At 43.1% G+C, this 16,989-nt stretch overlaps 1 protein-coding gene across 1 annotated transcript; it reads left to right on the top strand.

Annotated features, from left to right (window-relative positions):
• Window positions 1-73: 73 nt before the first annotated feature.
• LOC104585982 (uncharacterized) lies at window positions 74-1,034 on the top strand. The gene is made up of 4 exons (XM_088900410.1): window positions 74-79; window positions 154-163; window positions 267-391; window positions 469-1,034. The coding sequence occupies exons 1-4, from the start codon at window positions 74-76 to the stop codon at window positions 700-702; spliced, it is 375 nt and encodes a 124-aa protein (XP_088756536.1). The 3' UTR covers window positions 703-1,034.
• The last annotated feature ends 15,955 nt before the right edge of the window (window positions 1,035-16,989 follow it).

The following is a 16,989-nucleotide window of genomic DNA, read 5'->3' as shown; positions in this document are numbered from 1 at the left end:
AATTCTCAACATTGATTCTCTTTATAATTCACGCTTCTGTATAAAATTCTCTTTTGGTTTATGTAGTTAAGCAATGAATGTGATGAACCTTGCGACAACACTCTTTAAACGAGCTACTCTCAACGATCTGGTCAGAAATGTTCCTGTGTATAGTGGTCTAGTGGTAATGCCTACACTGCTTTTTAGCAAATGGTGCTTGTGATTTGAACGAGGTTTTCACCTTGTTGGTTATTGTTGATCTAAGCATGTCTAACAAACTGATTTAGATGCTTCTGGAGGGGGATTGAGCTTGATGATCAGGCGTTGGGCTACAAAGAAGTCAGCCGGATCGACAAAGAATGGAAGAGACTCAAAGCCAAAGAATCTTGGAGTCAAGAAATTCGGTGGCGAGGTCGATGCCCTACAGTTTTGAGTTCTATCCCTACAGAACCAGTCCCATTTACTCATTCATTGATTTTTACTTTGCAGAGGGTGATACCAGGAAACATCATAGTTCGTCAGCGTGGTACCCGCTTTCATCCAGGAAACTATGTAGGGATGGGGAAGGACCACACCCTCTATGCTCTGAAAGAAGGGTGCGTCAAGTTTGAACGTCACAAACTGAGTGGTCGTAAGTGGGTTCATGTTGAACCCAAGGAAGGGCATGTACTGCATCTTGTCTACACAAAGGTTGATGCCTCTAAGCTGAAGACGGCTATTTGAGTCCCATCATCAGATCATCTCCATGTTCAAACTTCAAGTTAGTGCTGGGCAATGGGTGAAAACTCTGGTGTAGGCTGAAGTGGGATGGTCTTTCTAACTTTTGCTTCGTATCTTAAGGACATTACAGGATTTTCGTTTTTGGGTGGGCCAGAATTCAAAATAAAATATCATAGGTTCTTGTTTTTTTTATATATATAATCTTTTTTTTTTCTTTTTTGTGCTTTTTGTTCATGACTTCATGTCATTAATGTATTGATCAGGAGTCAGGACAGTATTCTGTGCTTTTAATTTTGTTTTGATTTCATTGGTATATGGCCTCAGAGAATTGACTACTGGAGCTTGTTTTAATTATTAATACTTTTTTTTGGTCTAAAGAGCTGGTTTCAATAAGATGTTAATTGATACTTGTAAAAACATGGAAATCTTCCTAAAAATTATAAATCTACAGTGGAATTCAGAAATTTGCAATGGGCATGTTCGTACTTCTCCCTAAAAATTATTATGCATTGTGTCATGTGAACGTGTCATGGGAATTTTCTTACTTTTCGTATTAAAAATTTAATTTTAAAATAATATATATATATATATATATATTAAACCAAAGTTGATCTGAAATATTAGAAAACTGACTAAATCAAGTTGAGTTTGATCGGATTGTTTATTAAAAAGTTAAAATATAAAACAATTATATACTCTTATGTATTTCTATTGTTTAACTCGCTTAAGAAAGCCCATGCATTGCACGGGTCCCTGTCACTATGCCTCTCCTTGCTCCATTATCCCCACCCTACATTCTCTTTGAGTTTCTCTCCTTTCCGCTTCCCACCACTCCCATTAAGCCATGCCACCCAACTACCTAAAAATATTTCAATAATCTTTCTCCTAAGGTATCTTATTTAAACAAATAGGAAAGTATCATGTTGCCTCACTCCCTAATGGTTAATATTTAATCCCGCCCATATTCAATGAATATTAAATAGTGTTATTACCAAAAGTTAATAAATGCGATTAGTAAATTATCAAAAATTAATAAATATTGTTATTAATTAACTCATTAGCAACATTTTATAGAAATTGAAAACTCTTTAACTAATTTCTATAAAATTGAGAATTATATTTAACAATTATCAAAAAGTAAAAAATTTTAGTTATTGTTATTATTATAATTAATAACCAAATACAAATGGGGGAACAAAATATTCTAATGTTAGAAAATTAAATTATTAATTAATTTATATTAAAAAATAAAAGATAAATTAGTGCAATTTTGTTAGTAAACTACCAAATAAAAATATATATTTAATAACAATTTTAAAAAGTTCAATAAATCCCCATATTTACACAAATGTAATAAATTTTTCAAAAAGTTTCATAAAACTACATTTTCATAAAATAACATTTTTGAAATTAATAGATATAAAGTATTTGAAATTTATTTAAAATGCATTAAATAATTATTTAAAATTATTAGAATATTTTGGAAATTTTAGGAAAATTTATTACATTTGATAGATTTTGGAAAACCATTGAAAAATTATGTAATTTTCATTGCAAATTATTGAAAAATATTAAAGATAAATGACTATGGGAAATGGAAAACTATAATTTGAACAAATAATTACACAAATTATTAAGATAAATTAGTATAATATTGGAAAAAGGAAATTATTGGTTAGTTTATATTAGAAATTATAAGATAAATTAGTATAATTCTATAAGTAAACCATTTAAAAAGAAAATAAATTATTTAATAAAAATTTAAATAATTACACAAGTACAATAAATTTTCCAAAATTTTCATAAAATTACATTTTTGAATATTAAGGACAATTTAGTGTACTTTTAGAAATTTACCATGTAGTTGATACTCAATATATCATTTTGATCATTTCTACCATCAAATTGAATATTGGGTTGACGAGCACAATGTTTTCAAAACTGGATCAAACCAGATGGTTAGACCGGAAAAATTGGGAACCAAACACCATTTCACCTCAAAACCACTTTTTGTCCAAAAACCGTTTATTTGGTTAGCGAACCAATGACCTGGGTGATCGAACTGTCAACCCGGACAATAGTTTTTTGGCATTTTTTTGTTTTTCTAACTTTTTATTTTTTTTGTAAGAGCGGGTCATCCGTTTGGACCGAACGGGGAGTGAGTGCCTTGCCTTGAGTTTGGCTTGGTGTGCAGCATGGCCTAACCCAAGGCCTGATCCATAGCATGACATGGGCCCGTGCAGGCTCAGGCCGTGCCGAACCGACCCCCCCCCCCCAAATTATCCTAGAGGAGGGAGGCACGGCCCGGGATGCCTCATGGGCCAGCAAGGCACAACTCGCACTTTGCGCAAGCCACATACGGGTCGTGTCATGCCGACCCAATTTACACATCTACTTGAACCCACCCAATACTGGGGACAGGGCAGGAAAATTCGAGGATTCTCCATCATTGATGAGGAGTGGGGTGCCTTGCCCCTGAACTCACCCGACATTGAGGAGTGGTTACCTTGCCCTGAACCCGTGTGACACTGGGGACGAGGCGGGGATGAGGTAGAGTGTCTTGACTATGGGGTAGGGAAAGAGATGGAGTGCCCTACCCTAAAACCACCCTATTGTTATTCCTATATAATTGTTAATTATTAGTAGAGTTAATAAAAATGTTAGCTTTTATAATTATTTTTATTTATTTAAAGTTAATCAAAATTTCATTTAAAAATAAAAAAAGAATAAAAATATTAAAATTACTACAAATTATTAATAAAACTAAATTTATTAAAAATATTTTTTATATTCAATTAACAATAATTATTTTTTATAAATCAACATTAAATGAAAAATAATTATTAAGTCTTTCAGATTTTCCCATGCATCGCACGGGTCCCTGCTAGTAAATTATTAAAATGTATGTTTCTTATATGTTTATATTTGTTTAAACCTTATTGATGAATTTAGGATTTATCAATTTCCCCAATTTATTTTCTCCATCTTAATTTTTTCATCATATCCATACATATCCAAAGTATATCTCAATACATCTATTAAAATTTTCTTTCCATACACCTACAATATCATTCTATGAATGTAAGATGCCAAATTTTCATGAGAGTAGTTCTTTGAGTTTCCCGTATGCAATTTTTCTTTTAACATTGGACATTAGATTTATGGAAGTCTGTGAGTTAATTAGTAGAAGCCTTACAATAATTCTTCAAGTATATGCTATAAACTTTTCCCTAGTATACCTTTTAGTACAGTCCTAGGTGGTGGACAATGCAATGAATGAAACATTGCCAATAATGAACATGGGGTTGCTCATATAAAAAGATAGAAAAAGAAAAGGTATTAAAGGTGAACAATGCCACAAGTTCTTGACATATATCTCATGTACATAAGTCTTGGATAGATAAATCTATCTACCAGTTAGTCACTTAATGGGTCCATGTAGCAAGGATTAGCATAATTGATAAGGTTATCTCAATCATACATTTCTTTCAATTGAATGGTTAGATCAGAGACCTAAAAGAAGATAGATGAAAGATGAAGCTCAAGGCAGGCCTCAATTGCTTGTCAGGTCAGATGGTAAGCCCAGCCTGGTGCATTCCTTCTGCTGAAGGAGAGAGAGAAGGCATCCCTGAATACAACAGAAAACTTCTACCTTAGTGGGTGTCTCACATGGGTTCACAGTCAATGACTTCTCAAGAAGGGTTATCTCCATGTGCATCTCCTTGCTATTGCATTGAGCATTCCTCCAAGCCTGACAATTGCTTCCCCATTTTTTATTCCCCCAATTTCAGGTGAAACCATCCACACTTAAATTTCAGTAGTTCAAAGAAGATAACATTCAGGAAGTTACGGACGATTAATTTCTTCCCCTAATTGCTTATGCTGAAACCCTCAAACTTTCCCATGAGAAGAAAGTACCATGGTCAACATGGAGGCTTTTAGACCTACCAACTCATCTATGATGTATAAAATTCTTAGGTCATGTCTAGATTCCTTTCTACAGTGTGAAGACTCTCTCTTAGTCCTTTCTTTTTCATTTTTCGGGCTGTCTGGCTGGCGGGTTCTCTAGTAGCTTAGTGGGAGAATATGGGTTTGAACTTTAGTTAGAGGTGACAAGCAAACGTAGACTTTACCAACTACAACTTTTGATTTGGGCACCCTTCTCAGTTCTCACAAAGAGAGAGAGAGAGAGAGAGGATTTGGGCAAAGTTGAGTGTGCCCAAATCGCTACCCTTCTTCTAAATCCATCTTCAATTGAAAATCTCAAAGGGAAAAGGTGAATTGAAAATCGCTACCCTTCTTTTGATCTCATAGGGAAAAGGTGATTTGAAAAGCAAAACAGAAATAATTATGAGAACCATGCATCATGCAGCATAAACCTTTTGATCTCTTCTTTTGGTTTAACAATTGAGGCACTAGCTTTTGATCATAGGTATTATATCCACAAAAACCAAAAGCCGATACCGAACACCCTCTATCAAGATATTTGCTTTTTTAATTGGAGGTTGCCACACAGCATCTCATCCAGGATTTTTGGTTTTTCTATTAAAAGAATCCCACTTGATTATTCTCCAAAAACACTTTTTATTCTTAGCTTTCTCACTTTTAAATGGTAAACACCCTGAATTGAAAGATGCAGTCAATGTCTCAAATTTCATTGAAAAAGAGATCAGTCTTGCCTTGTCTTCTTCATTAACCTAAAAAGATTCCAGTGCCCCCAGCAGAGATTTGGGAAAAGGGGGAGAAAGTGGAGACTTTTTTTTTATCCCTTGATGACCCTCTCTTTCAACTATGATCTTGAATACTTGATTCTAGTGAAAAATGTACGTAGATCAATTCATTGTTGCTCATGAGTCATGATTGCTAATTGGACATAGCTGTTTGGAGCTACATGACATGTCAACGACAGGGGTAATGGAATAATTGGTTCATGTGCTGAATGGGCCAAGATGGACCCATTTTGATGAATTGGACAGAGGAAGTGTGAAAGAATTTGATTAAACCAACCCATCAAATTGCTCCATTTTCCTCTAGGTGGAGCACATTCCACCATTTCAATCATACCCATGGGAATAATAACCGTCTGATCAACATCTGTAATCTCTCAAGCTTGGGCAGTGGGCCCTGTCCGGCTCACTCTAGAAACACCCCTAGCCACAAACTAGGCATGATAATCATTGAAATATAGTTATTTATTTTTAAATTAATTTTATTAAAGTAGAATAAGCTATAACAAAAACTCTCATATCTTAATCTTCTCTATTCATTAGAAAATGACCCCGTACTAAGTACTGGGTAATTAAATATAATTTAATTTGAAGTTTACTATTTAGTTATTTAGTTATGAAAAATTAAATTAAAAAAAGAATAATATGGGTCTTGTATTGTTGTAATTGACAATCTATTCTGACTTATTTTATTTGAAAATTATTATTAATTTATGTTTTTTTTAATTTGATTTAAGATATTAAATGAGATTTTATTCAATATTCATAAATAATAACCCATTTTATTTGGTATTTACTATTTATCTAGTAAATCTATTTTGAGTTATTTATTTTTAAAAGTTAAATTAGATTGCTTCCTAAAAGTTAAATCAAGTTTGTAATTAATAAAGTATTTTCTTTTTGAAAAAAAAATCATTTAAAAACAAACGTGGGTTTATGATAATCTTTTAATGGGTTCCAACATTTGTATTTAATAGACTATGGATAAACATGTGTTAAGATAATGAATAATGTCTATTGAGAATGTTTAGGAGTGAAACTACTTTTTTAATCCTATTTCTTGAATTAATAGGATGCCATGTGTCTAAATGGTGGTAGTGGTCTGTGGGCTTTAGCAGTAACCAAGGATTAAAGTACTAGCATCGGGTATCGTATCGGACAACTCGAATACGAATACGGATATAGATATGCTTTGGAAACGCATAGAGACGGACGAAAAATATGAAAATGCATGGATATGCTAGGAAAACACATATAAATTCCATAAATACAATAATATTCATTAAATTTAATATCAAAATAATCATGAATAGTATATAAATACATAGGAAATGTATGCTTTAGTGATATATATGAAGAAAGGGTTTGACTATGATATGGAAAAGATATAATATTGGAAAAACAACTGACCAATAAGTTGGAATCATAAGCGTGGTAGCGAATCAAGTGTCATTTATCAAAATTCATGGGTGGGCTTTGATTGGTCAAAACTCTTTCCATATCATTTCTTTTCCGTATCACAGATTTTCCCATGAAGAAATATATTATAGTTAATACATCAAGATGCATAGATATCATCTAATTTTATTTACAATGCATCAATCAAGAGTCCAAGGTACTAAACATATGCACCTATTATATTTTAATTATTATATAAATTATTTTTATTTTTATTTTTTTAACATTAACAAAAAGTCAATTAAATATTAAATTCTCAAATACAAATTAAAATATTAGTTAATAATTTATAAAAGTCTAATCTTAACTTAAAGTACATCAAATTTGTTAAAATTTATAATATACATATTATATAAAAAATCATAATTTTTAATTACTAAAACAATCATTCCTTTATTAACATTTTATTTATATAATTTTTCTAATATGAAAAATAATTTTTTGAAATAAATGTAGATTAATGGATTTGATAAAATCAATTTAATGTTATAGTCTTAAATATTTTATAAACAATATTTTTCTTTTTGTAAATAATAAATATGTTGTTATTACTTATTAATATAAATTAAAATATTAATTAATAATTTGTAAAAGTATATAATAATTTTAATATGCATATCATTTGAAAATTTATAAATTTTAAGTATTAAAATAGTTATTCTATTCTTATATTTTATTTGTATAATTCTCTTGATATTAAAAATCATATTTTTATATAAACATGGATTTGATAGATTATTTAATGTATTAGTTTATAAAATACTGTTTTTGAATATTATTCTTTTGAAATTTTAGTTAGAGTTTTTTTTTGGTAATTGATGGAGGGTGATTTGGCCCGACCTCGCAGCACGGGTACATGTGGGCGTGACCTTGCTAAAACAATGACTCAGCATGACAGCGCAATGAGGGTGAGCATAACTCGGAGGGAAAGTCCCACCGAGTTCAGCTTGGCAACTCGACGAGTAAACTACTCGCCGGGAGCCGCCTTACCTGCACCTCCTCCCCGGGGTCAAGGCACTTCGGGGGGTCCCAAGTTCGGGGCGCCCCGACCCCTTTTAAGACCCGAGCTCCTCCCAATGGACCTCGGGCCACTCCCAAGCAAGAATGCACTGATCCTTCTCAAGACACCCCGAGGCACAGACACCTTGGGGCAACTAGCTCGGCATAACCAGCTACAGACGGCCTGTCACTCAAAGGATAGCCCGACTCAGGGTAATTCGCGAGAGGGTAGTTCGGTATATCACAGGAGGGCTTCCTGCTCGACCGCCGTACCCGACAAATCTGTGGACAACAGGCTTGTCCCTCTCGCTACGCCTGCCACCTTTAGAAAGGTGTCCCGTACTTGACGGACACGTACCATGCAGCGATGGCCCCGTGCATGCCACCTCAACCTTGCCTGTAACGGTTGTGGCAGACTGACAGTGGCGGTTATACCTGCCCTGTCAGAAGTCAGAGGACCTAAAGCAACAAAATTCAGTTATAAGGGGCCTATTTTCAAGGAACAAGGTATCTTCGAATCACTTGTGTAACCTGCACTCTTAGCTTTCGTTCTCCTTTTGCTTCTAGCACACAATACTAACTTAAGCATCGGAGCGTTCCCGCTGGGAAACCCCCCGGGAGTTCTTCCTCTTTCCTCTCGTCTCAGGTACCTCTCAGGAGCCATGCGAGCGCCAGCTAGGAGTGACCAGATTATGCTACATCATTCGGCGCTGTCTGTGGGAAACGCTTCAAAAGGCCTTTCTCTCTAAACTTTCTCAGTTCTTTTCTTCCTCGAAACAATCCAACGCTCATGGCTTTCTCTAAAAACGTCGGACGAAGCACGAAAATGGATAACTTTGGGGAACAACCCCAACTTCCTACTGTCTGTATCGAACAGTTCACTGACCCCCTCTTAGCGGACGGAATCCCCAGCTTAAATGTGCCTCTCACAGTGGCACCTGTCGTTGCCCCACTCCCTGCTACAGTCGGAGCGACGTTCACCGAACCCTTGGTCGTGCCCCCAGCGGCCAGCTCAAACCAACTAGAGGACTTGATGCAATGCATGCGAGCCATGCAGGCCCAAATGCAACAGTTCCAGCAACTTCAGCTCTATCAATAACACGTACTGCACCAGATCTCCCAGTATCAATATCAGCAGCAGTTCCCCTAGCTGCCTCAACCTAAACTTCAGCAGCCGCAGTTCCCGCCTCGGCACCCAGCCTCGCAGCAAGCTAAGTCTCGCCGCCAGGACGAGCGCCCCTCTGGCCAAGGAGAAGCCCCCCAAAACCTCCCAAAAAAATAGGCCTCCCCCTGCAGCAGACGAGAGAGACCGGCTACCACGATCTCACTGCGGGCGGACAGGTTGGGAGGACCCCAGCTCGCCAGGTCTACGTCACCTCGGTAGTCGAAGTTTGAAACCCCGCTCCTTGAGAACCGGTTCGAGGTCCTGGCAACAGACTCCAAGCAGGACCCCTCTGTTCGTAGCCGTCACCAGCAGACCAGGATACTCCCTGCGCAGACCATTCCGGACAGCACAGAGGTGAGAAGCACGAACACCGAGCCCACTAAGAAGCAAAGACGTCGCCGCCGGGCTCGCCGATCTATCACCCACGATTTGCCTGAGCTCATGGGCAAAGAAGAGGTAAGCTCGGCCAAAGTCAAAGCTCCCCTCTTCTCGGTTCCATCCCCCATGTCTTCCGAACTCCTGGCAGTCCCAATGCCCAAAGACTTCAAGCTCCCCCCTCTTGACAAGTATGACGGGTCGTTTGACCCAAATGACCAGGTAGATGTCTTTCAGTCACAGATGCACCTGGCACGAGCCAATGAGTCGTGCATGTGCGTGGCCTTCTCCACTACTTTTAAGGGAGCAGCCCGCACGTGGTACCGGAACTTGGCACCCGGGTTGATAAGAAGTTGGGCACAGTTTGCACAAACCTTCACGTCCCACTTCGTTACTAGCAAGCGGTGTCCGCGAACTGAAGAAAGTCTCCTCAACATAGTACAGAGAGAGGGAGAATCCATCTGAAGCTATATCAAGCGGTTCAACGATGCCTGTATGCAGATACCGCGCCTGGACCCCGCCGTACGCCTTGCAGCAGCTAAGAAGGGTGTGACACACAAAGAGTTTAAATGGCACATGGTTGTCAACCAACCAGTGACCATAACCGAGTTCCTGAAGCTTGCGGATAGGGTTATAGCCACCGAAGAGAAGATCAACCAAAAGGGCGAGGGCGTGCCCGAAAAAAGAAAGAGGGAAGAAGAGCTCTCCAGTCAAGGAGACAACCGAAAGAAAAAGGACACAGCTCGGGGGACAAGGCCAAGTCAATTATTCCGACCTCCTGTAGCGGACCGAGCCGATTACACACCACTGAACGCGAAGCGGGCTGAAATCCTTATGGCGATCAAGGACGCCCCGTACGTGAAGTGGCCACCCCATCTGAGGGAGAATCCCAATGAAAGGAATAAGAATCTGTATTGCAGTTTTCACAAAGATCACGGTCACAGTACCGAGAGTTGTAAAAACCTCCGCGATGAGATAGAGGAGCTCATCCGTCGCGGGTATCTAAGAAACTTTGTACTAAATAATAATAATAGTAATAAAACAGGTCGGCAAGGGGAGCGCGGTAAGGATGCTCCCGAATCCAACAGCAGGCCGGCCGAATAACCGCAGAGGCAGCCTCCGGAGGTGAGGCTAGTCCGGGGAACCATCCACATGATAGTGGGAGCTTCTATCATCGCGGATTACACTTCAACAACCGCTCGAACTTCGGTTTGTGAAGCCACCCGGGAGGAGCAGAACTCCCCAAAGCGGCCGAGGACAAAAGAGCCAATTTTCTTCGCAGAAGATGATGCATGAGGAATCCACTACCCCCACGACGATGCGCTCGTAATAAAGCTAAGAATCAACGACTTTGAGGTCAGGCGTGTACTCGTCAACTCAGGCAGCTCAACCGACATCCTCTTCAAAGCCGCGTTTGACCAGCTCCAGTTGCAGAGAAGCGACCTGAAGCCCGCAGACACTCCTTTGGTAGGCTTCAACGGAGAAGAAGTCCGGCCCCTTGGGAAAATAACAGTATCTGTGGGAGTCGGTACATGGCCTTGTGTGGTCAGATTCAAGCACGACTTCTTGGTGGTCGCGACCCCCTCCCCCTACAATGCCATAGTAGGTCGACCGATCACCCATGTCCTACGGGCGGTGGTCTCCACTTACCATTTGGCTATGAAGTTCCCAACCGACTTCGGTGTGGGAGTAGCGCGGGGCGACCAACTCGAGTCCCGTAAGTGCTACGTCGCCGCCCTGAAGGGAAAAAGCAAGGTAGCCGATGACCTCAAGCTGGAGCGGCCTATGGAGCAAGGCGAAGAACGAGCCGCGCCAATAGAAGAAACAGTCGCAGTTCCGACCTCAATAGCAGACCCAGCTCGAACGCTTCAGATCGGCACTTCCGTCCAGGAACCTTTACGATAAGAACTGGTAAGTTTCTTATTTCAAAATTTAGATATTTTTGCATGGTCTGCGACAGAGATGCCCGGTATAGACCCCGAACTCATAACTCACAAGCTGAACACTGATCCTGTAGTTAGGCCCGTTAGATAGAAGAAACGCAACCTAGCCCCGGAGCGGTAGAAAGCGGTCGACGAGGAGGTCAAAAAGCTCCTCGCAACTGACTTCATAAGAGAAGTCCACTACCCGAGTTGGGTAGCCAACCCCATCCTGGTAAAGAAGGCCAACGGCAAGTGGTGCATGTGCGTCGACTACACCGACCTGAACCAAGCTTGCCCAAAAGACTGCTTCCCGCTCCCCAGAATTGACTGATTAGTGGACGCGACCTCAGGGCACGAGTTGCTAAGTTTCTTGGATGCCTATTCGGGCTATAACCAGATCAAGATGGACCCGGCGGACGAAGAAAAGACTACCTTCATCATGGAATTCGGCCTATACTGTTACAAGGTTATGCCCTTCGGGTTGAAAAATGCAGGGGCAACCTTTCAAAGGCTTGTAAATAAGTTGTTTGCGCCGTTAATCGGCAAAAAAGTAGAATGCTATGTAGACGACATGGTCATCAAAACTCAATTCTCACATGAATTAATACAAGATTTGCATTCTGTTTTTGAAATTCTACGTAAGTTTAATATGAGACTGAACCCAAACAAGTGTGTGTTCGGTGTGACCTCGGGCAAGTTCCTAGGATACATTGGTAACCGGCGCGGCATTGAGGCCAACCTGGATAAAATTAAGGCCATTTTAGATATGAGACCGCCCCGGAAGTTGAAGGAGGTTCAGAGGTTGAATGGCCGCATAGCCGCCTTGAGCCGCTTCATGTCTAAATCGGCGAACCGCTGTCTACCGTTCTTTAAGGCAATTAAGAGCAAAGGGTTCGAGTGGACCCAAGACTGCCAGCTCGCGTTCGACGAGCTCAAGAAATACCTCACTAGTGTGCCAACCTTAACCCGACCCGATGAGGGTGATGTTTTAGAACTGTACCTCTCGACGAACGACGAAGTGGTCAGTTCGGTACTAATAAAGGAAGTAGATCGGGTCCAACGACCCATCTATTACATTAGTAAAGTATTGCAGGGAGCAGAAACGAGATACCCAGAGATGGAAAAGCTAGCACACGCATTGATAATCGTAGCTCGGAAGCTCCGCCCATACTTTCAAGCTCATATTGTTGTTGTCCTCACCGACAAACCTCTGAGGCAAGTATTCCTTAAGCCCGAGGTCTCTGGTCGGTTGACGAAGTGGGCTGTTGAGCTCAGCGAGTACGACCTCCAGTACAAGCGTGAACTGCCATTAAGGCCCAAGCCTTAGCAGATTTCATAGTTGAATGCACATTCAGCTTCGAAGTTCCCAGGCCGGTTGAGCACAAGGCTCCTAGCTCGGGTGAGCCTGAAGCTCTCGGGTCGGTCGAGTCCGAACCCCGTGAGGTAGCAGCCAGTGTGGCACCTCTCCCAACTCGGCCAACCATGAGCTGGGATGAGGAGCCCTGGATCCTTCACGTAGATGGCTCCTCAAACCAACAGGGTAGCGGCGCCGGAATAGTTCTGCACGGCCCAAGCGGTACGAAACTGGAATACGCGCTACGCTTCGAGTTCGCGACATCTAACAATGAAGCAGAGTACGAGGCGTTGATAGCTGGACTAGCCATAGCCAGAGAAGTAAAAGCAAAGCACATTGTTATCTGCAACGACTCCTAGCTTGTGGTTAACCAAGTCACCGGCGAGTACGAAGCTCGTGAGCCAACCATGATTGCCTACTTGACCAAGGTTAGGGAGGCCCTGCTCGACTTCCAGTCACACTTCATCAGACAGATCCCTAGGTCGGAGAACGCTGAGGCCGACGCCCTGTCCAAGTTAGCCAGCACTAGCATCACCATGAGAGTCGTGTACAAAGAGGACCTGTCTCGGCCTAGCATTCTCAAGGGGGCAGAGGAGGTTGCTCCCATCGTTCAAGCAGAGCCGAGCTGGATTGACCCGCTCACGAGCTTCTTGCTACACGAGACCCTCCCTGCAGATCGCAATGCAGCCAGAAGGGTGCGGAGCCAAGCAGCCAAATACGTCATGATAGACGAGCGGCTGTACAGGAGATCCTACACGCTCCTCTATTTGTGTTGCTTGCGGCCTACCAAAGCCAAACTCGTACTCCGCGACACTCATGAGGGGTTGTGCGGCGGGCACTTGGGGGCAGAGCCCTTGCCCAGAAAGCGCATCGACAAGGGTATTATTGGCCAACAATGAAGGCAGATGCCATTGAACTCGTTAGAAAATGTGACAAATGCCAGAGACATGTCAATATTCACCACCAACCCGCTGCCGACCTCAAGTATCTCACCAGTTCGTGGCCCTTTGCACAATGGGGGATCGATCTACTCGGGCCATTCCCGCCAGCAACGGGTGGAAGGAAGTTCTTAGTGGTAGCAGTGGACTATTTTACCAAGTGGGTAGAAGTCGAACCCCTCGTAACGATAACAGCCCAAAATGTCTAAAATTTCTTTTTGGAAAACATCGTATGCCGCTTCGGATTACCTCGGGTATTGATTTCCGACAATGGCAAATAGTTCGAAGACATCAAATTCCAAGACTGGTGCCAAGATATGGGAATCCAACAGAACTTTACTTCAGTCGCACACCCTCAAGCAAACGGTCAAGCAGAAGTCACAAATAGAGCCATCCTCCGCGGATTAAAGGCACGCTAAAGGATTGTGGGCAGATGAACTACCCAGTGTTCTATGGGCATACCGGACCACGGAGAAGACCGCCACGGGAGAAACACCCTTCAATCTCACCTACGGCAACGAAGCAGTGATTCCCGCAGAGATCGAAGTGCCTACGCTACGATTAGAGGCATACAGCGACCAGACAAACGAAGATGAGCTATGTACCAACCTCGATCTACTCGACGAAGTAAGGGACCTCGCATACATCAAGACAACAGCCTACCAGCAGAGAGTAGCTCGGTACTATAACGCTAGGGTCAAGAAGCGGAATCTCCGCGTTGGCGACCTGGTCCTTCGTAAAGTTATGGTGCCTGAGCCCGGCGCTAGCAAGCTCGGGTCCAATTGGGAAGGCCCTTACCGAGTGAAACGAGTGCTCGGGGAAGGAACATACAAGCTCGAGACCCTCGAAGGAAAACAAGTACCTTGGGCATGGAATATTGTCAACCTAAGACAATACTATCTGTAAGAATTGAGTAGGTTACGAGCCACTCCCAAAGCCTAAGGGCCAGAATATCGAGCTAATATGACCTCGGCACAACAGGACCCAGTCGCCTCTATGGCATGGGCAAACTCCGAGAGTGAGCCACGAGCCACTCCTCCAGCCTAAGGGCTGAAATGCCGAGCTAATGAAGAAACCTCGGCAGCATACAAAGCTAAGTTGCCCCATCAGCACGAATTAAGTACTTGCAGCACCTGAGGTACCGGCGGCTCGGGCACGAACCTTACGACAAATAGCCTGCCCTGGCATGCGAAGAGTTAAACCCGTAAGGACAACTGATAGCAACCTACCTCGGGGACAGACAGGTCGGGCATGCGCCCTACTATGTCGCTCACCCCGATGAACACGAGGCTGCCCCTGCTAAACAGTTCGGGGCCACGATGGCCGTTAAGGAACACCCACTTCGGAAGTCCAACTCGACAGGTTGACAGCTTGGGGTGAGATAACCGTTTCGACATAAATGAATTGTGCAAACTTTGGACAAAAGGAAGAAATTTCTTCATTTCAGAAAATTCGTTACATAAATTTCATTAAGGACGCCTTGATAACAAGAAAGAAAAAGGGAAAAGATTAAGTTACAAGTATAAAGAGCAAACTACTTCGGGAGCTCGTCGCCTCTATCAGGGACCCCCTCGGGGACAATATCTGGACCAGCATCCTCTGCTTCATCTTCGGTGCCCTCATCTTCGGAATCGGGGTCATCTTTTGACTGGCGCACGATGTCGTCAGTAATCTGCGAAGTAGTGATGGCGCTCGTGTCCAGCTCGGGGTAGAGGTGCCTGATCAGCCACCGACTGAGCTTGAAGCCCTTACGGTAGGCCTCCGTCATCACGTCGTCGAATCTGGAAGAGTTGACGTAGTCACTGACGGCCTGAGTCTTGGCCTCCTCAAGAGCACCCTCGAAGATTGCAGTCTTCCCCCTTATGTCCTCCTGGAGGTACCCCACTTCATGCTCCAGCTTCCCCTTCGCCTCCTTGAGGCCTTGCACCTCGAGCTTCAAGGCATCCCGCTCAGCCTTGAGACTGCTCACCTCGAGCCCTAAGGCCGTTCACCTCGGCCCTCAACTTGTCCTTGTCTCGGGCCAGCTCCCCCTTCTCTGCCATTAACACCTCGATGAAGCTCTTTTGAGCCGAGGCGTCACTCTCTAGGCGGTGAACCTGACAACGAGCTGCCCTCAACTCAGTATGGGCTGCGCAAGACGACTTCTCAGCCTCCAGAGCCCGCCTCATGTGTCGATCTGATTGGAAGGTCAAGGCGCGAATGGCGGTGTTCACCTGCGAAAGGGAAACCAGTCAAAAAAAAAGGAAAAGAAAAAGAGAAAAAGAAGAGAGACTCGCCACCATAGTATAAGTTGCAGCTCGGGCGCCGAGCTGACCAGGAGTGAGTTCGGCCCACTCGCTGACCTCCCCCGAGTATGCATCCAGCGTACTCTTCTTCAGGCTGCACTTGGGGTTTAGGACGGTTTGGCTCCCTTGACCCTCCGAGCTGGAAGCCGTCCACATCACGAGTGGAACTCCCAGAGGTCTCGGCAGCAGCCTCGGCAGGATGAGCCCCGGCAGCAGCAGCGTTGGCCTCGGCAACGCTTTCACCGGTAAGTCCGGTGGGCTTGACAGCAGGCTCGGTGGGCCTAACGGCAGGTCCCGTTGACACCTCGGGCCCCTTAGGCATGACCCCTTCTTCCAAGTCAACAACAGGCGCGACTACCACCTCGGACCCCGAGGCTGAAATCTGCGGAGGTTGGGGCTCGGTTGAAGCTCGCGGGGACTCAACGCGCGCCTTCTTGGCTACGCGTTTCTTCCTCTTCATTTGGCGAAAAAGCTTCTGGTTGTCTATTTTCTCCACCTCCATGGGACCTGCAGCAAAACACGACATTAGCAACCCGAAGTAAACATATGAACAGAAAGCCAAAGTGAAGGAAAACCTACCCGGGCTCAAGCTCGCCTGGACGAGCTTCTCCTCAGAAGTGAAGTCTTTATAATTCAATCCGAGCTAAGCCAATGACTAGAGCGCCTTCTTGGTCTTCCCGTCAAGGATGACGCCAGGGTCTTGAACGACTATCCTCTAATCGGTGGGGAAGGGTCACCCCGTACTGCTCCGGACTACGAAGTAGTCCCGCTTCCAAGCTAGAACTTTGCTCGGGAGCTTGTGCATGAGTTTGAAACCCGGGCGGGGGGACAGGTAATAGGACTGCCTATGCCCGGGGAGAACGCCCAAAGCGCTCTTCTTTATAGCCAAAATTGTGCTAAGAATATCTAAATCTATAGAGAGGGAGCGATCGAAGCAAAGAGAGATGGACCCCACCACATTCTTTTTGGAGTTTGGGTGGAGTTGGTCCAAGGTGATGTTGAAGTGTATCAACACCTCAACGATCAGAGGGTGAAGAGGAAGTCGAAGCCCGGCTATCAGTTGTTCC

Source organism: Nelumbo nucifera, chromosome 3 (assembly GCF_055504915.1).
Source record: "Nelumbo nucifera cultivar China Antique chromosome 3, China Antique-T2T, whole genome shotgun sequence".
NCBI classification, from domain to species: Eukaryota; Viridiplantae; Streptophyta; class Magnoliopsida; order Proteales; family Nelumbonaceae; genus Nelumbo; species Nelumbo nucifera.
Note: the sequence above shows the minus strand (reverse complement) of the source record. Positions and strands in the feature narration are given on the sequence as shown.

What these genes read in the sequence shown, in the direction of transcription:
- LOC104585982 (XM_088900410.1), top strand. An exon ending in TCAAGAAATTCGGTGGCGAG is followed by an intron (nt 392 to 468) that starts GTCGATGCCCTA and finishes TTTACTTTGCAG; the next exon opens with AGGGTGATACCAGGAAACAT.